Source organism: Oncorhynchus kisutch, linkage group LG1, assembly GCF_002021735.2.
Source record: "Oncorhynchus kisutch isolate 150728-3 linkage group LG1, Okis_V2, whole genome shotgun sequence".
Lineage (NCBI taxonomy): Eukaryota > Metazoa > Chordata > Actinopteri > Salmoniformes > Salmonidae > Oncorhynchus > Oncorhynchus kisutch.
This window is the reverse complement of record NC_034174.2, coordinates 50,752,736-50,780,476: the sequence shown is the minus strand read 5'-3', so window position 1 is coordinate 50,780,476 and position 27,741 is coordinate 50,752,736. Positions and strand designations below refer to the sequence as shown.

Genomic DNA, 27,741 nt, shown 5'->3' with positions numbered 1-27,741 from the left:
CAATGTAGTCCAAAACTATCAGACTTCACCACAAACACACGTGCACCATATCTAAATCCCCCAATATCTACATTTTGCGCCATAAAGACTTGTTGAAGTAGAAAGGCATAAGTGGCCAGTTGAAATATGGACGACCCTTCAGTAGTGCTGGTCCCCATATGTCTAAAGGTTGGGGGTTAGTCCTGATACACAAAGCACGGAATTACAATATGTGGCAGCCATAGAGTTGGATGACACGGCACACTTGCTACAAAGCCTTTTTTTGCTTTACTTAAGATGAAAGCCTTCAATGACACTACCCATGCTGTCACATATGCAATAATGGCAAAGAACATGGTGGGCCCTCTTTCCAATTCTATGGTGGTTGCTTTTCCGAATTGAGAATAGAATCTTCAGGGGTAGGGGTGGTGGGTTGAGTCACGGCTATGCGAAAAAACAGAGGGAGAACTGACAGCTCTTTCTGGGTGGGGCACTGAGGCTAACCATCTGGTTGTGGTTTGTTTATGTATGTAGCCTTTGGTCTCTGCCATGTTGCGAGCCAGACGAGCCAGGCTTGGAGCATGTGCATGCGTTTATATATGTGTGTGTGAGTATAAGTGTGTGCACGTGTGTGTGCGTGTGTGTGCGAGTGTGTGTGTGTGTGTGTGTGTGTGTGTGTGTGTGTGTGTGTGTGTGTGTGTGTGTGTGTGTGTGTGTGTGTGTGTGTGTGTGTGTGTGTGTGTGTGTGTGTGTGTGTGTGTGTGTGTGTGTGTGTAAAAGTATGTGTGTGCTCAGAGCCTCTCACTTATTGGCAGAGAAACCAATACAACTTAGCAAGAACAGCGTTTGGGAATAGCTCAGACTTTCCACGCTTACGTTATTACACCGAAATATGTTTGCACTCTCTACCTCTTTCTCTTGCACTTCTCAACAGTAACGTTTGTACCGCCCTTTTTGTCCCACGGAGATGGAGGGCTGAAAGAACATGACAGTGAGTAAGTGGGGGGGGGGAAGATAAGCAGAGAAGGGCAACCCTTGGTGTTTCTGTGTGAACATTACTAGTCCCCATGCACTCCTCCGTCTTGTGATCTTGTGCTGACTGACCGATTACCACATGGACTTTAGTGAACGATAACACGGAGGACTTTAAATGAGCCATCGCCATGGATACGGAGTGAGTGACCGCCATGCCGACTCTTGTAGAATTCTTTTTTGGGTCTAATGTTTTCCACGTACTGCTGCCGGGATGGGGTAGTATCGTCACAATTTGGTTCACAGTACACAGAGCAAGAGCAATGTTGGAGAAGGAGAGAGGCGGAAGAGAGTGAAGGGGAATGCGGTCTAATCGAATCATATTCATATTCATGTCGTTACACTTCAGTGACAAATTGCCTCACTAAGCATCCCGTTTTTGTTTTTATTTTCTCCCAATCCCTCCTTTCTTCGCATTGGGGTCTGTCTACCTTTCTCGAACATCATTGCTCTCCTCATTCCACCATAACGAAACACTGTTTCCGTTCATTCCTTCACCCCTCACTTGCTTTCTCTTTTTCCGCCCTCCCCTTATTCCCTTACTTCTCACTCCGTGACCTTTCCCCCCCATTCTCTCATTTAAGGCTCTAGTCTTCATAAGCCTTTATTGCCGTGGTACATTTACCAGCGGTTGTTCCAAAACCAATGTAAATTGTCATAGAACTGCATGCTGTTTTTGCAGTCTTAAGAAAATATACTGGTAGTACGTAATATGCTGAAAATCTTAGTGAGTTGTATTTATGTCTTTCTTGGTATTACAGAACTCTCTTGCTCTCTCTAAATATCTCTCTCTCTTTCAGTAGAAGTGCGTTTTTTTTTTTGCGTTCTAAGATGAGGAGCTAACTGAATTGGGAATGATAACGTTTTTCTCAAAATCAAAATATCTCCCTCCCTCTCCCATTAACATCTCTCTCTCTCTCTCTCTCTCCACACTTCTGTTCTGCAGGCCCAGATTCAGCTGGACTGTGGTGAGGACAACATCTGTGTCCCTGACCTCAAACTGGCTGTTTATGGGTGAGCTGAAGTCCCCTCTCCATTACCTTAAACCAAGGCATTACTCCAGAATAGGTTACCTTGGTATTCTCCCTCTTGACCTATCGATAGGTGAAAGGCCTCTGTAGGTCTCCAGCCTATTGCTTTCACCTGTCATGTCCTCTCAAAGCAGTGGCAACCAAGAAAGAAGAGTAGGAAAGAAACAATTGGATACAGACTGTCGAGAGGTCTATAGTTGGGCTTTTGTGTTAAAAGGTTGCTTTTTAAAATTTTACTGGTGATGGCCTCCTTCTGATGGTCAGTCTGAGGGAGGGAGGGAGCAGCGTTGAGGCTGCCTCTTACACGTCTCACCGTCCCTCCTCTCTCCCTCCCTCCGCTGAGAAAAGGGGACACAGTCTTCCAGCTGATGGCGAAACTTACGTCGCCCTGCATTATTTCTGCCTCATGCAACAAATTCATGTTGTTTCTCCCATGACCAGAGAAAGTGAAATATTCCTCGATATTAAAAAAGCCACAAATAATAGCTTATCGAAACACTTTGATTTACTCATTCATTGCAGCTGCAGCGCTGGTTGTGGCGTGAGTGGAAATATGCATTTTATGACTTATAAAACTGTTGAACAAAGTATTGACAGTGCTGAATAACTTAAACATGAACAAACTCATAAAAACAGCAATTCTTTGCCGGATTCGTTGAGTCTCTCTCTATAGTCACGGTTTTAAAAGTTTTTAAATCTCACATTATCAACTTTGCTGTGCGTTCGAGGCTTCTTTTTACAGTCTATGGTGCGTGGAAACTGAGCAGACACGGTAATCTGAGCCATCTGATTGGCCAGCAGCAGGCCTATAGGTGCACTTGATTTGCTGTCTGGGACTGCCGGGTAGGCGGAGTTCTCCCTTCAAACACATGAAATGGTTCATAATGGGAACACTTTGCCTTCCCGGCGCTAGAGTAGCTGAATCAAGTGCACCTAACGCCAACAGCAAAAAAATACAAAATTATAATAATAGGAATGCAAGTGTTTATCGTTGGGGGATTTACAGAAATGTTTGGTGATCGACTAGGAATGGCTTGGAGATCGACCAGTCGTGATCGTGATCGACTGTTTGATATACATGTATGTTTATTTGTCCTTGATTTAAGAAATGCACTTTTATTTCAAGGAGAGTAACTCATATCCTCACGACTCTTTACTTGCTCATGGTTATTAATGGTTAATCATTGTTGTTTGAGTGTGGACAACAGCAGAGTATGTTGCACTATAGGCTGAATGGAACAACTAGGGCCATTCACAAACTAGTAGCTCTAGCTCTTTTCTTCCACTGTCTTGAGTAGTGTATTGCAGGACTTTGCCATGTGATTTTTATTAGCGGCAGAGTACAATCAAGTTAAGAGTTTCCCATGGAAAATTGGGGAATGTGTGTTTTCTGTTTCCACGAGACCAAGTCAGTCAAAAAAGCTGATGATTCAGTACTTTCTCTATGCCGCTTCGACGACCTATCACCATTGGAATGTAATAGACAGCTTGTTTTTTAGGACTTCCTGAGAATTCCCGTGCGTGAGGTTGTTTTGTGTTCACAACCTTGAGGCCTATCTTAGAGATAAATGCCCTTTATTATTGGTACTTTGTGTAGTACATCCTCTGAGTTGAATTAAACAGTAGATTTGGAAAGTATTCAGACCCCTTGACTTTTTCCAAATTTTGTTACGTTACAGCCTTATTCTAAAATTGATTAAATTGTTTTCCCCCCTGACCAACACAATACCCCATAATGACAAAGCAAAAACTGTTTTTGTTTTTTTGCAAATGTATAAAATATAACAAAACTGAAATACCACATTTACATAAGTATTCAGACCCTTTACTCAGTACTTTGTTGAAGCACCTTTGACAGCGATTACAGCCTTGAGTCTTCTTGGGTATGACGCTACAAGCTTGGCACACCTGTATTTGGGTTTCTCCCTTTCTTTTCTGCAGATCTACTCAAGCTCTGTTAGTTTGGATAGGGACAGCTATTTTCAGGTCTCTCCAGAGATGTTAGATCGGGTTCAAGTCCGGGCTCTGGCTGAGCCACTCAAGGACATTCAGAGACTTGTCCTGAAGCCACTCCTGTGTTGTCTTGGCTGTGTGCTCAGGGTTGTTGTCCTGTTGGAAGTTGAACCTTCACCCCGCTCCGGAGCAGGTTTTCATCAAGGATCTCTCTTGTCATTGCTCCATTCATCTTTCCCTCAATCCTGACTAGTCTCCCAGTCCCTGCCGCTGAAAAACATCCCCACATCAGGATGCTGCCACCACCATGATTCACCGTAGGGATGGTGCCAGGTTTCTCCCAGACATCACGCTTAGCATTCAGGCCAAATAGTTCAATCTTGGTTTCATCAGACCAGAGAATATTTTTTATCATGATCTGAGAGTCCTTTAGGTGCCTTCAGGCACACTCCAAGCTGGCTGTCAAGTGCCTTTTACTGAGGAATGGCTTCCGTCTGGCCACTCTACCGTAAAGCCCTGATTGGTGGAGTGCTGCAGAAATGGTTGTCCTTATGAAAGGTTCTCCCATCTCCACAGATGAACTCTGGAGCTCCGTCAGAGTGACCATCGTGTTCTAGGAAGTCTTTTTTATCAATTATATTTGTATTTTTAAGTTTAACCATAATATTTGTTGTAATATTTGTTCTGTCTTATCTAGTGGATTAAACTGAAACTGCAACCAACTTTCTATGGTTTTGAAAATAGCAATATTTTGGAGATAATTTCATTTTCAAATAACCAAAAGTGAGAGGTTGTAATCTGAATAAAGGGGAAAAGGCCATTCTTGAACATGGGGTGAGACATTCTTACTAATCTGCTTCAGAACCAGTTCGGATTTAAGTATGACTTTTGCATGACTGAAGCCTTTTTTATTTTTTATTTATTTTACCTTTATTTAACCAGGTAGGCAAGTTGAGAACAAGTTCTCATTTACAATTGCGACCTGGCCAAGATAAAGCAAAGCAGTTCGACAGATACAACGACACAGAGTTACACATGGAGTAAAACAAACATACAGTCAATAATACAGTATAGACAAGTCTATATACAATGTGAGCAAATGAGGTGAGAAGGGAGGTAAAGGCAAAAAAGGCCATGATGGCAAAGTAAATACAATATAGCAAGTAAAACACTGGAATGGTAGTTTTGTAATGGAAGAATGTGCAAAGTAGAAATAAAAATAATGGGGTGCAAAGGAGCAAAATAAATAAATAAATTAAAATTAAATACAGTTGGGAAAGAGGTAGTTGTTTGGGCTAAATTATAGGTGGGCTATGTACAGGTGCAGTAATCTGTGAGCTGCTCTGACAGTTGGTGCTTAAAGCTAGTGAGGGAGATAAGTGTTTCCAGTTTCAGAGATTTTTGTAGTTCGTTCCAGTCATTGGCAGCAGAGAACTGGAAGGAGAGGCGGCCAAAGAAAGAATTGGTTTTGGGGGTGACTAGAGAGATATACCTGCTGGAGCGTGTGCTACAGGTGGGAGATGCTATGGTGACCAGCGAGCTGAGATAAGGGGGGACTTTACCTAGCAGGGTCTTGTAGATGACATGGAGCCAGTGGATTTGGCGACGAGTATGAAGCGAGGGCCAGCCAACGAGAGCGTACAGGTCGCAATGGTGGGTAGTATATGGGGCTTTGGTGATAAAATGGATTGCACTGTGATAGACTGCATCCAATTTGTTGAGTAGGGTATTGGAGGCTATTTTGTAAATGACATCGCCAAAGTCGAGGATTGGTAGGATGGTCAGTTTTACAAGGGTATGTTTGGCAGCATGAGTGAAGGATGCTTTGTTGCGAAATAGGAAGCCAATTCTAGATTTAACTTTGGATTGGAGATGTTTGATATGGGTCTGGAAGGAGAGTTTACAGTCTAACCAGACACCTAAGTATTTGTAGTTGTCCACGTATTCTAAGTCAGAGCCGTCCAGAGTAGTGATGTTGGACAGGCGGGTAGGTGCAGGTAGCGATCGGTTGAAGATCATGCATTTAGTTTTACTTGTATTTAAGAGCAATTGGAGGCCACGGAAGGAGAGTTGTATGGCATTGAAGCTTGCCTGGAGGGTTGTTAACACAGTGTCCAAAGAAGGGCCGGAAGTATACAGAATGGTGTCGTCTGCGTAGAGGTGGATAAGGGACTCACCAGCAGCAAGAGCGACCTCATTGATGTATACAGAGAAGAGAGTCGGTCCAAGAATTGAACCCTGTGGCACCCCCATAGAGACTGCCAGAGGTCCGGACAGCAGACCCTCCGATTTGACACACTGAACTCTATCAGAGAAGTAGTTGGTGAACCAGGTGAGGCAATCATTTGAGAAACCAAGGCTGTCGAGTCTGCCGATGAGGATGTGGTGATTGACAGAGTCGAAAGCCTTGGCCAGATCAATGAATACGGCTGCACAGTAATGTTTCTTATCGATGGCGGTTAAGATATCGTTTAGGACCTTGAGCGTGGCTGAGGTGCACCCATGACCAGCTCTGAAACCAGATTGCATAGCAGAGAAGGTATGGTGAGATTCGAAATGGTCGGTAATCTGTTTGTTGACTTGGCTTTCGAAGACCTTAGAAAGGCACGGTAGGATAGATATAGGTCTGTAGCAGTTTGGGTCAAGAGTGTCCCCCCCTTTGAAGAGGGGGATGACCGCAGCTGCTTTCCAATCTTTGGGAATCTCAGACGACACGAAAGAGAGGTTGAACAGGCTAGTAATAGGGGTGGCAACAATTTCGGCAGATAATTTTAGAAAGAAAGGGTCCAGATTGTCTAGCCCGGCTGATTTGTAGGGGTCCAGATTTTGCAGCTCTTTCAGAACATCAGCTGATGGATTTGGGAGAAGGAGAAATGGGGAAGGCTTGGGCGAGTTGCTGTTGGGGGTGCAGTGCTGTTGTCCGGGGTAGGAGTAGCCAGGTGGAAAGCATGGCCAGCCGTAGAAAAATGCTTATTGAAATTCTCAATTATGGTGGATTTATCAGTGGTGACAGTGTTTCCTATCTTCAGTGCAGTGGGCAGCTGGGAGGAGGTGTTCTTATTCTCCATGGACTTTACAGTGTCCCAGAACTTTTTTGAGTTAGTGTTGCAGGAAGCAAATTTCTGCTTGAAAAAGCTAGCCTTGGCTTTTCTAACTGCCTGTGTATAATGGTTTCTAGCTTCCCTGAACAGCTGCATATCACGGGGGCTGTTCGATGCTAATGCAGAACGCTTTAGGGAGGCTTTAATAGTTCATCATTTCTGCACTCCGAATTCATAGTCATTATTTAAATAGGCCTGTTTAATTTTGTCTGGCTTGCAGTTCCAAATTAAATTGAATACTTTTTGCTCGTATATTTTTTGCCTGTATAAAAAACAATTATAAATGGATTATATTTCATGTAAATGTTTGTCTGTATCTGAAGATATCTTAAAAGCTTTGAATCAAATACAATTTGTCTTACAGTACAACTCCCTCTCCCCCCACCACCTTAAACCTTTCCTCCTCTCTTGTAGTCTGCAGTGATAGAGTAGCGATGTTATCACCTCCTCTGCTTTTCGTTCAACTTTTTTTTACATAGATCCCTGTCCTCACAAGGAACAAATTTGCCTCAGGGACCCCATAAGGTCCGCCATTATGGATTTTCCGCCAATTAGAATTTTATGAAAAACATTGACCGATCTGCACGAAACTTGATATGTGGCATCTATGGACAAAGGTCTCTCTATGCAAAATTTGGTAAAGAACATTCATATCGACCTTACGGTAGTGCTATAACAGGCATGTGTTTATATCTATTGATTTGTTTGGCTCAGTGATGAAATTTGGCACACACGCTCAGGGATATAAGTCTAGCTAACCCACACGATATCTCAGACACCATTGGCCTGATTTTAGTGAAACTTAGGTAAATTATGCGTATTTCCATAAATATCTGGCATTTAAAAAATGACACTGATTGGTCTAAGGGGGGCGCTATAGTAATCATTAGTCACATGCAATATCACAGACACCACTTGCCCAATTTTGACGAAACTTCGGTGAATGATGCGTCTTGTCATAAAGATTTGTCATTTACATGAATTACACTGATTGGCCCAAGGGCGGCGCTGCATCATTCGTGGGGGATGACATGTTTATTGTTGCTTTGTTTTACATTGTTGTATTTTCTTGTGGTTTCCTTAGCGATAGGACGGAGGTGTATCTGGGTGACGATAACTCCCTGACCCTGACTTTCAATGCCAGGAACGAGGGAGAGGGCGGGGCCTACGAGGCAGAGCTTTACATGGTGCTTCCCCCAGAGGCTGACTACAGTGGTATAGCCCGCAACAATGCGGTGAGGGAGCAACCATCTGTCTTGTCCCTCTTAGGGGAAATGCTAACTCAAAACGATGCTACGGCTAATTTTCTAATAAAAATGACAATGCTAAGATAATAAATATCCACATGACAATGACCATAATTCAAGTAATATCAATGCAGTAATGTTGATACTAACGATGGCCTGATGCCTAAAACGATGGTAAGACTTAAATGGTTAGAAAGAATTTGCAAATACTGTGAAGTCAAGTCTATGTCTCTCTCTCCATGTTTGTGCTCGGATGTCATAAGCAGAGTCTGACTCAGCTAACCTGTAGCTACCAGGCAGAGAATCAGACCCGCTCTCTGGTCTGTGACCTGGGCAACCCTATGAAGCCTGGCACAAGTGTAAGTGGACCATCATGGACTAACTTTTTCTTAAATTCAAAGTCAAATGAAGCTTTATTGTTTTGAAGGGAACTTCCAATGTTGCTGAAGCAATATGGTACTTCTGTCCTTCTGATTGTGAGTTTCTGTATGTCTGTACAATTATCTGTCTTTACGAATTATGTTGTGTGACACAGACTGACCCTGTTAATGACTGTGTGTGTGTGTGTGTGTGTTTATGACGGACTGTCTTTCTGACAGATCTGAGGTCAGTGTATCTCTAGTGTCTTTGTGGTTGATCGTGTGTCTTTTGTGTGGATCTTCACAGTTGTGGGCAGGCCTCCGCTTCACTGTGCCCCGACTGAAGGACACTTACAATACGGTGCAGTTTGAGCTCCAGATACGCAGGTAAGTCACAGTTGTACCTTCAGCACAGAAATGCTTCCACACTTACTCCCGTGTCCTGACTTGAGCTAAGCTTAGGGTTAGTGCATAGTTAGTTCAAATGTTGTCGACAGTTAAGTGAACGTCCAATGAACATCTATGAGCCATCTTTTTGGCACAATCTAAATTAATTCTCTGTTCTCTCTCCACTCAGTAAAAATGAGAATAGCTCCCAGAGCGATGTTGAGCTCTATGATCTTGAGGTGGCTGTCGTAGCTGATGTTATCCTACAGGGGTGAGTCAGCATGGATGGATGGATGGACGGATGGATGGATGGACGAACAAACAAATGAATTAGTGGTCTCCATCACTATACTAATAACATATTCCCTGTTTAGCTACACTCAAAGTGACTGGGAACCAATATATTGGACATCAACAGCCCCAATTCCATTGGAAATAATGTTTCATTACCATGTTCTGCTGGGTATGTCTACTGCATCTTTCTACTATTTTGTCCTTTGTCCTACGGTGTTACTCTCTCTCTCTCCTTTTCTCGATTGAAGCGTTTCTCGTCCGGACAAGCTCCTCTTCCCTCCCCCAAACTGGAGGATGAGCCACAGCCTCCAAGAGGAGCAGGACATTGGGTCTGAGATCCAGCATGTCTACGAGGTACTCAACGTGTGCCGCTAGAGTCGATTTTGTTTTATTTTGTTAAGTGGGGGCCAAGTGGAGTTGTAGGGTTAGGTGGTTGAACAAATGCATATTTCAGCTTACTGGTACAGTATGCTGACATGGGGTTTCTCTCTCTCTCTCTCTCTCTCTCTCTCTCTCTCTCTCTCTCTCTGTTAGTTGGTGAACAATGGGCCCAGTATGATCAGTCAGTCGGTGCTGGAGCTGCGATGCCCTCTGAGAGCTCAGGGTCACGATCTTCTGTACCCTGTGGAGGTTATCACTCAGGGACCACTCAACTGCAGCTCCAACCACACCCTCAATGCACTGAAACTCAAGGTGAGGAACACACTTGCACGCACACATGTACACATGCATAGATGCATGCAGGCACACACACACACACGCACACACTTGCTCATAATGGATGCACACGCTTGCTCATAACATACATCCACAGACACTCATCCCAGATACTGTATACATTCACACCCAACCCGAATACATTGTCATTTATTTTGTGTGGCGTCACATAATGATTTGCAGTATTTACACCAAGGATATGCAGTAGTCCAATATTACCCAAATGTATGAGTCACAATGATCATATGAGAGTTTTGTGTCTATGAGTGGAACGGTACATGTGTAGTATTCTGTGTGTGTTGCCAGCTCCAGCCTCCTACAACAGAACAGCCTCCCTCCTCACAGACGGTCAGCCCTGAACACCACATCCAGAGGAGAGAGGTCTACAGGGATCCTCTGGCCAAACAAAGCAACTTGGTGAGACAGCCGTGTGTGTGTGTGTGTGTGTGTGTGTGTGTGTGTGTGTGTGTGTGTGTGTGTGTGTCGTGACCAGTTAGTGGTACTTTTAATAGGTAAAAAAGGGTTTGCAGGTCAACTTGGTTTCTACAGTCACCTCTCATGTTTGGAGTAGCTTTTAGAGGAAGAAGCTTCACCTCATATTTGGAGTAGCTTTTAGAGGGGGAAGGGAGGCTAAGTGGAGTTAGTGGGATGTTGTTGGCTTGTACTGTGAGAGTGAATACATGTATGGCTGAAAAGAAACCACCATTCCAGACCTATAAATTACCAAACTCATTGTAGCTACAAATTCTTCAAATGGAAACATGACCATGAACGCACTCACACAGTCATCCACTGACAGTACTGACCACACTCTTAGTCCCTACAGCCAGCCAGTAGTGCCTCTCGAGAGCTGTTCATCTGATCCCCATATGAAGATTCCTGGAGATGTTTTCTCTCCTTCAACAGCCCCAATCTTCTCTCTTTTTACCTTTTCTTTTCTCTCATTTCTTCATTATTTATTTAACTATCATATGTCCTTATTTTCTCTCCCTTTTCTTCTCTCCCCCTCCCCTCACTCATCTTGTTTAGGGACTCGACATGCTTAACCCCATGTGGAGTCAACAGTGACACACGGCCGCTGAGGTCTGTTGACTCTAAAAACAGTAAAACAGCAGATACCAGCTGTTAAATGAAGTCACTTGGCACATAGTCTGGGAGCACAGAGATTAGAGACTTAAGGGGTAATAATGAGTATCTTATGTGAGGCCTGTAGTTCACTAGCTTGTTAAATAGACTGGCCTCGAACGCTGCTGGTGCAGGAGTCATGTTTATTGGCCTGCCGAACCTCTTCTCTCTTGAAGTCATTGTCTGTACTTTTTACTTTGTTTGTTGTTTTTCATTGTAATTCAGTCTCTTTTTGAGTCTAGGCTTTCGCTTCATGTCCTAACGATAGCCTTATGAGCTGAATTACCACAGACAAAACACTAAGAACCATCAGTGGCTTCGCTAATACCACAAAAGACAAACTGAAAGAAATGTATTCTCTCTTAAAAGGGATATGAGGATATCTATCATAATAAGATCTGCTCGTAATTATGAGTTATATAGCGTCGTTGTATGTGAAATAAACTTCTCAAAACAAAACTTCTCAAAACAGCTGTCAAATCAAAACGTCTCTCTTTTGTTTTTTTCCTTTATGCTCTAAAACCCATTATTATTCAGTTATGCAAACAGTATTCATTCCCTCTCTCCCTGTCATTCAGTATTCTTTCACCTCAAAAAAAACGAATGACCACAAAATGTTTTACAACAAAATTAACAATGGCTCCCCACTTTTCACAAAGGGCACAAAACTACAACCTAGTATCATTCCCTTTCATTAAAAGCAAAGGGATTCGCTCTTTATGGAGAACTTGAAGATACACTAAGTTTAGTTGCTCATTATTGACATAAAATGTTGGCTTGAATGATGCCCCAAAGGCAAAAGTTCACAATAGCCTCTTACTGCTCATAATCACAGATCGTTAGCCATAACTGTGTGTGAGACTGATTGAATGTCATGCATTGGTGGTCTGTATTGATGACTGTTTTCCTTCCTCCATAGTCATGCTCTACGGTGGAGTGCTGGAGGCTGCACTGCCATGTGGGGTTACTGGAGAGAGGAAAGAGTGTCATTCTGACAGTCCGCTCACGCATCTGGGCTGAGACCTTCATCGAGGTGAGAGAGCGTGGCTGTAGTTTGTACTACTGTCATATACCATGCAGTACTGTTTATATGAAATAATCATTTGGATAGCACATGTATATTGTGTGATGTACAGTCGTGGCCAAAAGTTTTGAGAATGACACAAATATTAATTTCCACAATGTTTGCTGCTTCAGTGTCTTTAGATATTTTTGTCAGATGTTACTATATACTGAAGTATAATTACAAGGATTTCATAAGTGTCAAAGCCTTTTATTGACAATTACATGAAGTTGATGCAAAGGGTCAATATTTGCAGTGTTGACCTTTCTTTTTGAAGACCTCTGCAATCTGCCCTGGCATGCTGTCAATTAACTTCTTGGCCACATCCTGACTGATGACAGCCCATTCTTGCATAATCAATGCATGGAGTAAGTCAGAATTTGAGGATTGACCACAAATTCTCAATGGGATTATGGTCTGGGGAGTTTCCTGGCCATAGACCCAAAATATCAATGTTTTGTTCCCCGAGCCACTTAGTTATCACTTTTGCCTTATGGCAAGGTGCTACATCATGCTGGAAAAGGCATTGTTCTTCACCAAACTGTTCCTGGATGGCTGGGAGAAGTTGCTCTCGGAGGATGTGTTGGTACCATTCTTAATTCATGGCTGTGTTCTTAGGCAAAATTGTGAGTGAGCCCACTCCCTTGACTGAGAAGCAACCCCACACATGAATGGTCTTAGGATGCTTTACTGTTGGCATGACACAGGACTGATGGTAGCGCTCACCTTGTCTTCTCCGGACAAGCTTTTTTCCAGATGCCCCAAACAATCGGAAAGAGGATTCATCAGAGAAAATGACTTTACCCCAGTCCTCAGCAGTCCAATCCCTGTACCTGTTGCAGAATATCAGTCTGTCCCTGATGTTTTTCCTGTAGAGAAGTGGCTTCTTTGCTGCCCTTCTTGACACCAGGCCATCCTCCAAAAGTCTTCGCCTCACTGTGCGTGCAGATGCACTCACACCTGCCTGCTGCCATTCCTGAGCAAGCTCTGTACTGGTGGTGCCCCGATCCCTCAGCTGAATCAACTTTAGGAGACGGTCCTGGCAGCAATACCCTTGCCTTTGAAGCCCTTTTTGTGCATAGCAATGATGACGGCACGTGTTTCCTTGCAGGTAACCATGGCTGATAGAGGAAGAACAATGATTCCAAGCACCACCCTCCTTTTGAAGCTTCCAGTCTGTTATTTGAACTCAGTCAGCATGACAGAGTGATCTCCAGCCTTGTCCTCGTCAACACTCACACCTGTGTTAACAAGAGAATCACTGACATGATGTCAGCTGGTCCTTTTGTGGCAGGGCTGAAATGCAGTGGAAATATTTTGGGGGATTCAGTTAATTTGCATGGCAAAGAGGGACATTGCAATTCATCTGATCACTCTTCATAACATTCTGGAGTATATGCAAATTGCCATCATACAAACTGAGGCAGCAGACTTTGTGAAAATGTATATTTGTGTCATTCTCAAAACTTTTGGCCACGACTGTAGATCAAATGTAATTTAACTTGGTACTAACAATCCTAATGTAGTATTAGTACTATAATACTACTGCTATTATTGGTAGTTTAAATGAAGAATGAATCTTCTTCAGAAAGTATTCATACTTTCAGGGCAGCAGGGTAGGCTAGTGGTTAGAGCATTGGACTAGTAACTGTAAATGTTGCAAGTTCAAATCCCCGAGCTGACAAGGTACAAATCTGTTGTTCTGCCCCTGAACAGGCAGTTAACCCACTGTTCCTAGGCTGTCATTGAAAATAAGAATTTGTTCTTAACTGACTTGCCTAGTTAAATGGAAAAAAATACTCCTTGACTTATTCCAAATTGTTCTTGTGTTACAGCCTGAATTCAAAATGGATAAAATTGTTTAAAATTATTTTTTTTAAATCTCACCCATGAAATAGTTCTGTTTTAATTTTGAATAGATTTTTAACAACAAAAAAATCATTATGGGGTATACACGCAATACCCCATAATGATTTTTGTTGTTGTTAAAAATCTATTCAAAATTAAAACAGAACTATTTCATTTACATAAGTGAAGGCGCTGTAGGTTCTGCTAGTCAGTGGTACAATGTTGCCCTCTCCTTGTAGTACATTTGTAAAGCATATAACATTTTTTTTAGAGTGTCCGTTTTTACAGTGAAAGGTGTTGTTTTTTTTTGTACACACTTTGGCAATATTTGGCTAACTAGTTCAGATGATCTATTGTCTCATGATTTATTTTCTTTGAACAAATGCTACAGAGGGCATACAAGCAGTATGTGCTGGAGTGTTCTGCCCAGTACAGAGTCAAGAACATGCCCTATGCCATCGCTCCCAAACTCAAACCCAGTGGATCCACAAAGGCAAGTGCAATTTATTTATTAAACTGTTCATTTTTAGGTTTTTGATGGTTTAGGTCAGTCCTGTCTGTATGATTTGGGATATCGTTTGAAGAAGTGCACACAAAACTTTTTTTTTTAAACGTTCCAAGTGACCTCTCACTCCACCACGGTAACAACATATCATTGCGTTGCAGGTCCTGACTCCAGTGATGTGGAACAAGCCGGAGAGCCAGTACATTGTACCCCTGTGGATTATCATTCTGGCCATACTGGCTGGACTGCTGCTGCTTGCCCTGCTCATATATGTACTATACAAGGTAAGTGTAGCGTAAAGGACAATAAACCCAACGGGCAAAATTACATGCATGTTACACCATAGGGGTGGCAGGGTAGCCTAGTGGTGAGAGCGTTGGACTAGTAACCGGAAGGTTGCAAGTTCAAACCCCCAAGCTGACAAAGTACAAATCTGTCTTTCTGCCCCTGAACAGGCAATTAACCCACTGTTCCTAGGCCGTCATTGAAAATAAGAATTTGTTCTTAACTGACTTGCCTAGTTAAATAAATCATTATGTAATGTTCTGTTTGTAAACTGTTTTTATGGTTGGGAATACATTATATAACCAGATAAAGATGTTGTCATAGGATAGACGTCATACTATTACAATCTGTTTCTGGTTGCTAAAAATACATATAGAAAATAATTTTGCACCAGTATACAACCTGACCATGAAGTCCCATAAGAGGTCATCATGATATCATTGCAACCGGTTTTGTCAGTTAGGGAGAAGCATATCATTCTTAAAAAATATCTAAAAACTATCAAATAAGATCAAGATTAGAAGTGTTCAAAATGTAGTCTTGAAAGTCTATGTTGTTAGCACATAACGATGAAATGCCAAGTAACTGAACTGGTACTGTGACATCTATGAGGGCTATTCATGTAATTAGTGCCTTTGAAATTGTAATTAGTCTCCTTTCTCTTTCCATCCTTCCAGATGGGCTTCTTCAAAAGATCCAATCCCTATGGTACAGCCATGGAGAAAGCTCAACTCAAACCCCAGGCTTCTTCTGAGGCCTAAATGGTGGACCATCCCAGACGTCGGTTCGAAAACTGGAAAGTCGTTGCGTTGGCCTGAACTTGTATCTCCAAATGAACTACAGAATACTCATGCATGAAGGGCAGTCTTCAACTAATATCAGTAGGATGAGTACTACTTGGACCTCACTGGTATTCAGCCTGGTACTACATACTGAAATGCTCAAGCAGGCAAACACAAAATGAGATGTCTGGCTCAAACTACAACAGAGCTAACCTGGCACGGTTGAATGGACAATAATGTCTTTAAAATCCTGCTTTTTGCTTTGGGAAAATCTCCATCAAAGTAGCAACACTGGATGGGGCAATGGAGCATTCATTCAATTGTTTTATTCACCAAATACATCTTTACCTAAATCAAATCAAAGTTTATTGGTCATGTACACAGTTTGGCAGATGTTATAGTGGGTGCATCGAAATGCTTGTGTGACTAGCTCCTAACAGTGCAGCAAAAATTTCAAACAAGTACAATTCGTTTTCTTTTATTAACTTGAAACAAGAAATCACGAATGGCAGAATGAATCTAGTTAATAACCCAAATAATACTATGGATCAGTAATCCCAAATGGAATCTATGTGTATACACACAACTATATACACAATTGTCATAATTGAGTAAAAGTAAAGATACTGTACCATAACAGAAAATGACTCTAGTAAAAGTGAAAGTCACCCAATTAAACGCTATTTGAGTAAACGGTCTAAAATATTTGGTTTCACACTCCTAAGCAAACCAGACGCCACAATTTTCTAGTTTATTTTATTTAAGGATAGGCAGGGGCACACTCCAACACTTAGACAATCATTTACAAACAAAGCATTTTTTTTTTGTGAGTCGGCCAGATCAGAGGCAGTATGGATGACCAGGGATTTTCTCTTGATGAGTGTGTGAATTGGACCATTTTCCTGTCCTGCTAAGCATTTGAAATGTAACAAGTACTATTGGGTGTCAGGAAAAATGTATGGCCTAAAAAGTACATAATTTTCTTTCGGAATGTAGTGGAGTAAAGGTAAAAGTTGTCAAAAATGTAAATAGTAAAGAAAAGTACAGATACCCCAAAATCATACTTAAGCAATCATTTAAAGTATTTTTTACTTAAGTACTTTACACAACTGCTTAAGAATTATATGTACAGCGGTAGACATTTTACCTACCTACCGGTAAATGAGGAGAGAATGTTGAAGAAAGTGTGTTATTGAAAGTGTGTTATCAGTGTGCAGCACAACGGTAACGGCCAAAGACCTCCAAATGCTAGGAGCAGAAAATAACACATGGTATCAGTCAAGGTAAATGTTTTCCTAATGTCACAAAACTCCCTCTATCCTCCCGACGTATGGATGGACCACACATTGAAAGAGAGTTTGCTACTCCGAGTTGCCTTACTTTGGCTCAAACAGGCCATGCCTGACCCTGATGGCAAGCTTATGGTGGCCCACCATCAACAAAGTCGGCGGCAGCTGACAATGCTAACAGTTTCATGTTGACCGTCAGTTGGTCATTGCGTTGCTGGGCTGCTGGCGATATACCACCATATCTGTCAACACGGGTGCAATATCAGCTTGCCGACAGTGGTGTGCTGTCTCATAGCCACCAGTTGTCCAATAAAAGCTTGTTAGCTGGAGACTTTTTGATGTTGTTGAGAAAATGAAAATGGCCTTGTTGCTGATATATATATATATATATATATATATATATATATATATGCCTGTATATATATATATATATTACATTTGTCATGCACTTCCTGATGCATTATGTTACTGTGCAACTTGACCACATTTGTAAATACACTGCTAGAGCAGTTTTTAGATACTTATTACAGTTGAATGATAGATATAACCTCACATCCACTAACCACTATTTATAACCAATTTTTTTGTGCATTCAACAAAAGGAACTTGGTCATACTTAAGGAAATGTTTTGTTAGGTTTTTTTTTGGGGGGGGGGGGTGTAAGTTTCAAAGTTGTACACTTATAATTTTATGAAGACTATGTAAAATGCAGTGGAAATATGTTTTTTTGTAAAACTATTCTCTCCCATATTGGGAGTTGTCATATCTTTTTCATAAGTTGATTCAAAATAAATGTACCATTTCATATAACCTTATCCAAGTACTTTTGAGAAGATTAATGCTAATATTTAATGTGCTTCCTTCTGAAAGCAAGAACACTGGTGTTATTCACCATACTTATTAGTGTGCCTTTAATTGCATTGAGGGGGAGGCAAGAAGTGCATACTTCTGGGTGAAGGGTGGTACCTGTGTTTCCATGGTTTCTGTGTTCCGATTCTCTACCGTTCTCCCCGTCAAGGATTTAACAATGTTGGAAACTCCCTCCAGCCAACTCAGAATATATGGTGTGGCACCTTGCTTCATTTCTCACGATCAGAGGGAACAAGAGCGGATGACAATTAACCACAGTAAAAGTACAGTGCCTTCTGAAAGTATTCAGACTTATTTCACATTTTGTTGTGTTACAGGCTGAATTCAAAATGCATTAAATCTATTTTTTTCTCACCCATCTACACACTATACCCCACAATGACAAAGTAAAATGTATTAAATTAAATACAGAAATATGTCATTTACATACGTATTCACACCCCTTTGCTATGACACTCCAAATTGAGCTCAGGTGCATCCAATTTCCTTTGATCGTCCTTGAGACGTCGCTACAAGTTGATTGGAGTCCACCTGAGGCCAATTCAATAGTTTGGACATGATTTAGAAAGAAACACACTGGTCTATTTAAGGTCCCAGTTGACAGTGCATGTCAGAGTAGAAACTATACCATGAAGTCCAAGGAACTGTCCGTAGATCTCCAAGATATGGAAGATATGGAATATGGAAGTACCTAGACGTCTGATCAAACTGAGCAACAGGGCAAGAAGGACCTTGGTCAGGGAGGTGACCAGAGTTCCTACAATGAGATGGGAGAACCTGCCAGAAGGACAACAGTCTCTATAGCACTTCATCAATCTGGGCTTTATGGGAGTGGCCAGACAGAGGCCATTACTAGAAAAAGGCACTTGATAGACTCCAGGCACATGTCATCACCCGTCAAACACCATCCCTACCGTGAAGCATGGTGGAGGCAGGATTATGCTATGGGGATGTTTTCAGCAGCAGGAACTGTGAGACTGGTAAGGATAGAGGGAACAATGAATGGAGCCAAATACAAGCAAATCCTTGATGAGATCCTGCATCAGACTGGGGCGAAGATTTACATTCCAGCAGGACAATTACCACAAGCATACAGCCAAATCAACACTGGAATCGCTTCAGAACAAGAATGTGAAAGTCCTTGAGTAGCCTTGAATCCCAATTGAAAATCTGTGGAAAGATTATTGTTCACCGCCGTTCCCCATCTAACTTAACAGAGCGTGGGAAGGTCTGCAAGGGAGAAAATCCCCAAATCCACATGTGCAAAACTGATACACATACCAAAGACGACTCAAAGCTGTAATCGCCGCTAAAGGTGCTTATACAAAGTATTGACTGAGAGGTGTGAACACTCACATAAATGACATATTTCTGTACAAACTACCTTTGTTGGTAAATGTATTTAATCCTGAGGTGCTGTTGCACCCTCTATAACCACTGTGATTATTATTTGACCCTGCTGGTCTTCTATGAACGTTTGAACATCTTGAACGATCTGCCCTTAATGACCATGTACTATAATCTCCACTGGCACAGCTAGAAGAAGACTGGCCACCCTTTCCTTTCTAGGTTTCTTCCTAGGTTCCTGCCTTTCTAGGGAGTTGTTCCTAGCCACCGTTCTTCTACACCTGCGTTGCTTGCTCTCTGGGGATTTAGGCCCGGTTTCCGTATAAGCACTCTGTGATAACTGCTGATGTAAAAAGGGCTTTATAAATTTGATTCAATTGAATCAAAGTACCATATCTGGTTTTCTGAAAATATTGGTGATCATTTCCAGTTGTACAGTCATTAAGAATCATACTTTTTTTTGTGTAATTGTCTTTATTTTATTTGAAGGATTTCTTTCTCACTGATGAATGATAAGGGCCATATGTTTCAAAAGCCGAATCAAAAGCGATGATTATTGCCGTTTCTAAACGTTAAAACACAGAGTCGGGATTGTAGTTCACATGAGCCAGTCACGGGTGACGCAAACTGCTGAAAACTGTATGGAGAAGGCAGAATGCAGCCTAGAGTTTGAGAGCTATGCAATAACATGTGGCATGGTATGCCAAAGCTATATATAAAGCTAGTAGGCAAACAAGCCAGCAGTATAAACTACAGAGCCGGTCTTAATTTGCATAAAAAACAAATACAAGAAAGGCGCAGCAACAACGTGTCAATTAACTACATGTAGCATAAACAAAACTGATCAATTAATAAAAATTGCTGCTTGACCTGGACTATTAGCATGTAGCGGCCATTAATGTCCGAAATGCTACACAAAACCAATGTTCTTGTTGAGTGAATTGCTTTTCTGTTTACTTCTTTACTTCACCTCTCTGAGTTCAAGAAGGACCTGAATTGAGGGAAGCACCCATAAACGTGCCTGTTTTTATACTTGTCCATAGAGTTTGCTAGACGGCACACCTGCCACATATTCGCTATCTCCACCTCCATGCCCTAGACTGGGCAAACCCAGTACACATTTTGTCTTTAATCTAAACATACATCTTCTGATATGGGGGCCCAGGATTTATATCAATGAGATTCACAAGTTCCTCACATGGTACATGGTTGTGTGGTTGAATGGGGAACTTTCCAAATAATTTTGCCATCTTACTACCCCAGAAGTCGGGGGTTCATTTCCTGCTTCACCTGTCCCACTTTCACTCCTTCTCTGTTCTAATGTAACGGCGTTCTTCGTTTGTTGAGAGAGAGTCGGACCGAAATGCAGCGTGGTGGTTAATCATGATCTTTAATAAAGAAAACGGCGATACATGAAATAACTAAATAAATAAATACGAAAACAACAAACGGAACGTGAAACCTAATACAGCCTATCTGGTGAACACTACACAGAGACAGGAACAATCACCCACGAAAGACAAAGCGAACTCAGGCTACCTAAATACGGTTCCCAATCAGAGGCAACGAGAAGCACCTGACTGCTGATTGAGAACCGCCTCAGGCAGCCAAGCCTATACAACACCCCTAATCAGCCGCGATCCCAAATACTACAAACCCCAATACGAAACACAACACACAAACCCATGTCACACCCTGGCCTGAACAAATAATTAAAGAAAACACAAAATACTAAGACCAAGGCGTGACATCTAATCTGTAAAAAAACAAGTGTTGAAAAAATATAGGTGTTTTACTTAAGTCCATGTTCTATTGACTTAAGTCCATGTTAAGTCTTACTCAACTGTCAAGTCCTGACTGTCTGAATGGACTAAGGCAGTGTCTTGACAAGCAGGAGATCCAAATACCAGAGATGAAGGCCATCATGTTACCTCTGATATAATTTACATAGCCCTAAACATTTTGATTGTAACATCATTTATAATCTCACAATGGGCCTGTATCTTAATCAATGGAAATGTATATTTAAAGAGCCTACAATAATAGGCTTTATCGATTTAAAATGATCACCAATCAATATTTAGTCTAGAAACCATTTGCATTTCTAAACCATTTGATTGTATGAGAGTCTGCCGAAAATATTTTTGGGTGTTTTGATGCTGAATTTTACAGTACATCCACTGAAACCCCCCCAAAACAGTGTGGTTGTTTGGTGCAAGGTTTCAATAATACATGTATTGTGTTCAACAATCTAGTATTTGAGCAACTGTACCATTATAGACTGACTATACCATTACGAACCCACTTACCCCACCCCCACCCATTTTGCCCTCAGATCAGTCTCAATTACAACCTGAATCAGGTTGGTGAAATTTTACCTGGTCAAAGGTCAAAACAGTGTTGTCACTAGTTACCACAGCCACAAAGTCAAAAGGCCCGCCTACTCGACCAATCGGATGAGGGGACTATGACGACACGTATGCCAACTGTCTTGCAGGGGCAGACGAAGAGACATGCATTCTTTTATCTATTGATCCATCAGTGATTTGGTTATTTATTAGATATAGTCAAACCAACCGTTGTAAATGTAACTCAAGTTGAGTTTGAAAAACAATCGGATGTGTTTTTCAAACTCAACTTGCAAACCTATTATCATTTTGCCCTTACTCATAGTTACTTGTCTTAACCCAACATGTGTTTACTTTAATATCTGCATCGGTTTTTAAAATGGCATGTAGACAAACAAATTGACACATCTTGAATTTATATTTTTATTTTCAAAATCCACAAGTAAAACGAAGCTTCAGACATGTTCACAGAAGTGTCAATTTTTTGAATTGACTAATTTAAGATCAAACTTCAACCCTATCAATTTATTTGGCACCTAGGCACTTACTATAGTCATTTAACTTAACTGGTCATTTGTACCAGTTTCCATCTCTGTACAAAGGCATGGTCTTCAAGCTATGGAAGATGGCAAAACATTTCATGTTGATAATAGATTGGACTTACATGGCGCTTTCCTAGACACCTAAAGCTCTTTCCATTGTAAGGGGAAACACACCACCCTAACTTCACTTACATACTCTTTATTTGTATTTCTTTTAATGCTCCATCCTCCCCCCTCTTCGGAGGACAAAAGTCACTTTTTTTAATAGATGTTTTAAAATGTATTATTTTTTTTTTTTTACAGATTTTGTTACATATACAGTACATTCTTCATACACTTTACAATTATGGTACTTTTAGACACAGTATTACATGATATGACTACTGTTTGATATACACATACAGTGAAAACAGGACAAATATAAGCACCCCACATGGGATCTTTAGTAACCACACAGTTGCGTCACCTGTTTAATGTCATCCTCAAATTTTGTAAAATTTGTTTAAGAACATTCCATTGTTAGTTAGAACTTGTAAAAATGTTGTCAAAGTGTATGGTATAAATTACAGTGATCCGTCTTTGAACTTACAGCCTCGTTCATTTCAGCATCGTATTTCTTTGGCTTTTGTTTGTCTGTCTTTCCCCTGCTGCATTCATATGTCTTCGTGCACACAACTTGAAAAGGAACACCACTGAATGGGAGACTTTTACTCTCCCAAACAACCATCAAGTTTTTTTCCTGCCAAAGGCTGTGCATCTGTCTGTTGAAGGGGGAAAAAAATGATATATTACTATTAAAATGAAAGCCTTGTAGAGAAACAAACAGCGTTGCTCTGTCAAATCAAATCACTTCTCTGTGCTTGTAATGGAATTCCTTATACTAGCTAGCTAGCTCATTTAAGATGAGTAGCATAAGTTAGCTACTAGTAATCTACAAAATTAAAGTAAATCATTTCACAAATAGTTTCATCTTTACTCATTAATTTTATACAATAATTAGACGCAAAACTCATAACGGAGGCACCTGTATAAACAGATTTATGGTAATGTGGCTGTATTGTCTTTCATGAGGTCACAAACAAGAAACAAAAACGGACTGGGTCGTAGCTGGCTTCTCCACCGACCGTTTACACATTCTTCAAAACATGGATATTGTTCAGTTCTCAAGTTCTGAGATGTAGAATAAGTTCCTTTGTTCTACTGTGAAACTCTCTCCCTCTATACCGCATGGCCAGGAGGAGAGAGTCTCCTCCAGGAATTTACAACCTGAGATGACAGAACCTGGGTGTAGGAGAGGGCAATAATGAATTGCAAAAAAAATACCACTGCGCCAACCTCTGACCTGCATTTACACAAGCAAACTCATCACCTGGTATTTACATGTGCTGTTTGTTCAGTAATTGAAGTGTGAAATCTCATGTGTGCAATAATGCATGACCTAAATTCTCACATGTGCTACCTATTAAACTTGTTTGTGAATGACATGCTCTAAACCAAAATGAGATGCGACATTCCTGCGTGCCTCTCTTTCTGCTTTGTGAAGAAAATGAACAGGGACTCCCTAAAAGCCCAAAGTGCACAGCCAATTCGGTGACCTTTTACAGCATGTCACCAAACCGCAAACGTTTTTGGAATGTTTTTGTACCATTGGCTTCCCTATAAACAGGTACTGACAGGAGGCACGATGAGAACCCTGATCCAATGCCTCCCAAAAAACTGATTGTATTTAAAAAAAAGATTATATAAATAAGTGATTGGAATAAAAATTTAATCTATTAGAATACCTGATAGGTGCATAAAAACATACTGGTTGTACAAAAACCTATTTACAAAACCTTTTTCAAAATGTTCCATGTGTGTGTGTGGGGAACCAGAGCTGGCAGAACTCTGCACCCACTTGTCAATGTTGTCCTCATCAAAGGAAACTCCTCCTTCTTCCTCTGCAGATCCTCCCTCTTCCTGCGCAGTTCCTCCTGCCTCCTCTGCTTTGCCTCCTCCTTGTCCTATTTCTCCTGGTCCTGCTGGATGAGCATTTCATTGAAGTCGTCAGCGGTGATGACCCGAGCTGGCAGGGGAAGTCTGCACCTCGCGGTAGGCATCTGGACATTCCTGCAGCCACCAGGGTTTTGGTTGGGGTGACCTGTTTGCAGGTGGGACAGCACACAGGGGATGGGTTTGCTGCTGCTGGAACTGTGGTGGTCTCTGCTATGGGGAGTGCGGTGGGGGTCGTGGTATTCACTGCGGTGGAGGCTGCTGTAGGAGCTGCCGGGGTCGCTGCTGTGAGGGCTTCGGTAGTCGTGGGCTATGAGGGAAGTGGTGGGGGCCTTCCTGAACCCACCCTTGATGTTTTCACTGCTCACCGCTTTGGGGTAGACCTGGTGCAGCATGGCAGGGAAGTGTTTCTTGCATATGACAACATCCCCTCGCACCGGGCCCAGGTGTGCCGCATTAGTGGTGAAGATCGACTTCAGGGGGCCAAAGACACTGATGTCCAGTGTGCTGGTGTTCTCCTGGCAGAACCTGACCAACACTCTGTATGCATGCGTTTCATTCCTATCCATTATGAGGAGGAGGAGCCTCTCAGCAGGGCCATGCTTCACAAAGAAGGCTAGCCACTTCATGAAGAGCTCCTAGTCCATGTAGCCCTTGGGGGAGACTCCATTAGGGGTGTCCTTGGGTCCATCCAGGGAGTAGGCAGTACTGGGAAGGCAGTGGGGGAAGATGATAAACGGGGGGATACTCTCACCTGCTGCTCTCATGCATGCATGCACAATGTTCTCCTTGGTGGTGTTCTGTTGCTGATTAACATGCTTTCTGCCCTTCTGCACCAGCACCCGCTCCCTGGACTTGTCCCCGAACCCAATCTCATCACAGTTAAAGATGAGGTGTGGCCCTATATTACGTAACCTTTTTGAAGGTCAGTCGGCAATATAATAATCTATCATAAGTTGTTCCCCTTTACAAATCGATGAAACATTTTGCCCTAATGTAGGCTGTAGGTTCTAGTAGTAATAAAATGGAAAGGGGACTATAGTGGTTTATGCTGCTGTGAAGGCAGGTTTCATCCTTTTTTCACATTGCTTGTAGGCTACTTACCGTATCTTGACTGTCTAACATAAGCATGCAATTTCATCTGGGGAAAGTAACAGGAGCCCTGCACAGCCTAATTAGTGCAACACTGTATCAGACCCTTCAAACGCCCTACCTAATTATTCATGGCACCTTTCACGCAGGTCAACTGAGGTCAGAATTTGCCTGCATATTCAATGTAAGTATTTGCTTTTCAAAATGCAATATTCCCATCACTTTTTAGTATGGTTTTCTCATTACTCAAAATAAAATCTCTAGGCCTACTAAAGTGGTTCAGACCAATTCACACTCAAGTAATAGGCTCACTGCTCATAACCTATATCAACATTGTTCCTGCGGCCTATCTTAGAGGCTTATAAACAACTTTATCAAATCATATGCTGCTGTAAATAGGCATGCAACGTTATCTCCCTCATCAGCCAGTAAGCTTCAATAGGACACATGGAAAGAGTCCCTATGTCCTACCATTTGAAATGATGGTGCTGCATTGCTGAAATATATGGGTTGGTGGCTATAGTACATTCTACTCAATATAATATTTTCATTGACACACCGTTAACTGATTTATTGTCAAACAGAAAAACAGCATGCTGCAGTAACACTTTAAAATAATTATTTCATACTACAGTGGTCATACTGCTGCACACCTTGCAGGCGGCTGCAGAATTCTATGGCACGTTATTTAATTGTCAGCCATTTTTACCATTAATGCAAGTTATTGCTAGTTTGACCACCAGAGTGCATCTTTGAGAAACATTTGATAGTTTTCAATATTGGCATCACTAGAGAATTAAAAACAACTTTTTTGTAAGAACATAGTATATGGGATTGATTTTAAGAAATGTAGCTTAATTAATTAGATTAATATTATGGTGTGTCTATACCAAGTTTTTTTTTAAACGAAACCCTCAGAGTTTACGTTAGGATGGAACGGAAAATATGGAGCTGTACAATGTGACGGTCGGGAGTAGGCTACATTACTAAGAGCATAAGAGTATTGTATGATTCTAAATTAACATCTAAGGGGCATAACATTTCCACACCCTAATTGTAGTGTAACCAATACCCATACAGAGATTGTGAAAATAAAAATCTCATTGATTTATCAAGACCAATCCCCATGCTTGTGTTATAGCAGTGCAAAACGATGCTGAAATAGTTATTGCTTAAAATTATATTGCTTCTACCTTCAATATGCTTTTTAAATAAATTAGGATGGAATGGAAAATATGGAGCTGTACAACGTGATGGTGGGAGTACACTAGAGTACTGGGCTATTCAGCTAAAGAATCTCTGTGTCGTGTGGGCACGTGGGAGACCGGGATTCAATTCTCCGATGGGGAGAAAAGAGTTCTTAACTGATTTGCCTAGTCAAATAAAGGTTACACTAAGATCATAACATTTCTACACCCTAATTGTATAATTGTAGTCTAAACATTACCCAAATGGAGATTCAGTTAAAATAAAAATCTAATTGATTTATCAAGACCAGTCTCCATGCTTGTCTCAGAGCAGCTTTAAATGGTTCTAAAAGAGTTGTAGGCTATTGCTTCTAACAGCACATTATTCAAAACTAGTGAGACTCATGTTGCCTACAGTATATCAAAAAATATTATGTGACACTCTGCCAATAATTACATATAGAGGATTGGAGGATTCTAAATTAAAACCCAAAATTACCTCATGGGTCTCCCAGTGGCAGCCAGCACAGGTATTGAACCTGCATCGGTAGCAATGCAATTTTGCACTGCACCACTCGGGAGGCCCCATCCACAAAGTTTCAAAATACAGAGAGGCGTTTGTAAAGGTATATGGTCCTGCTAATAGCCTGTAATGGTACTTAGTACTGTAGCCTGATGAACCTGTCAGGTATGTTGACTATGCCTGTCGGAGGTGGAGTTCCAGAGCTCACAGGTGTGTCTGGCATGGATTGTGACTCCATCTCATTCCTCGCCCTCTTCAACGCATCATTCTCTGCCTGACTCTTCGCCAATGCAGCCTGGCTCTGGACCAATGAATCAGCTGTCACCCATATCTATGCCCTCAGATAATGTTTCTCTTACTGCTGGTCTGCCTTCAATGACTCAATCTCAGTCTTCAAAGTTTGAATCTGATCCATGTGCACCTTCATCAGATGAGCAGAATGGTACAGCCCTGAGCCCCCATCGATTACAGTGGCCTATGATAGAAACGGTAGATCAATTAAGAATTAAAAGTGACTCCAACACACAAAAGCTGTTTTAAGAATCTAAGAATCTAGCAAAACGAATCGCTTTCTTGGCAACCATGCGTTTTTTTCGGTGCGGCCCGTTATCCAGCCCTTTGTCCACTGATCTCCACGAATGGTTGTTGGCATGGTTGTATGGTCTGCAAACACACATTCACATCTTTAGTACGCAATCATTTTTATTTTTTATTGAACCTTTATTTAATTATCAATTATATTGCAGTATGCCTACACATTGATAGGCTATATACATATTTTTTTCAAGAAAATGTACAAACTAAGATACCTTTAGTTTTGATGATCCTCTCAGCTCCGGCTCA

At 41.5% G+C, this 27,741-nt stretch overlaps 1 protein-coding gene across 2 annotated transcripts in view; it reads left to right on the top strand.

Moving 5' to 3' along the window:
• LOC109898341 (integrin alpha-5-like) overlaps window positions 1-17,812 on the top strand; it is a 58,182-nt gene extending 40,370 nt beyond the window's left edge. Inside the window, exons 19-30 of one of the 2 annotated variants that reach the window (XM_020493323.2) lie at window positions 1,958-2,025; window positions 8,181-8,331; window positions 8,610-8,702; window positions 9,010-9,089; window positions 9,280-9,360; window positions 9,632-9,737; window positions 9,918-10,076; window positions 10,407-10,517; window positions 12,145-12,258; window positions 14,528-14,629; window positions 14,803-14,925; window positions 15,604-17,812. In XM_020493323.2, coding sequence (XP_020348912.1) covers window positions 1,958-2,025; window positions 8,181-8,331; window positions 8,610-8,702; window positions 9,010-9,089; window positions 9,280-9,360; window positions 9,632-9,737; window positions 9,918-10,076; window positions 10,407-10,517; window positions 12,145-12,258; window positions 14,528-14,629; window positions 14,803-14,925; window positions 15,604-15,687 — 1,272 coding nt within the window. In that variant the 3' untranslated portion in view covers window positions 15,688-17,812. Of the gene's footprint in view, window positions 1-1,957; window positions 2,026-8,180; window positions 8,332-8,609; window positions 8,703-9,009; window positions 9,090-9,279; window positions 9,361-9,463; window positions 9,738-9,917; window positions 10,077-10,406; window positions 10,518-12,144; window positions 12,259-14,527; window positions 14,630-14,802; window positions 14,926-15,603 lie in introns of those variants that run through there. The other variant, XM_031826612.1, reaches the window with a different exon arrangement.
• The last annotated feature ends 9,929 nt before the right edge of the window (window positions 17,813-27,741 follow it).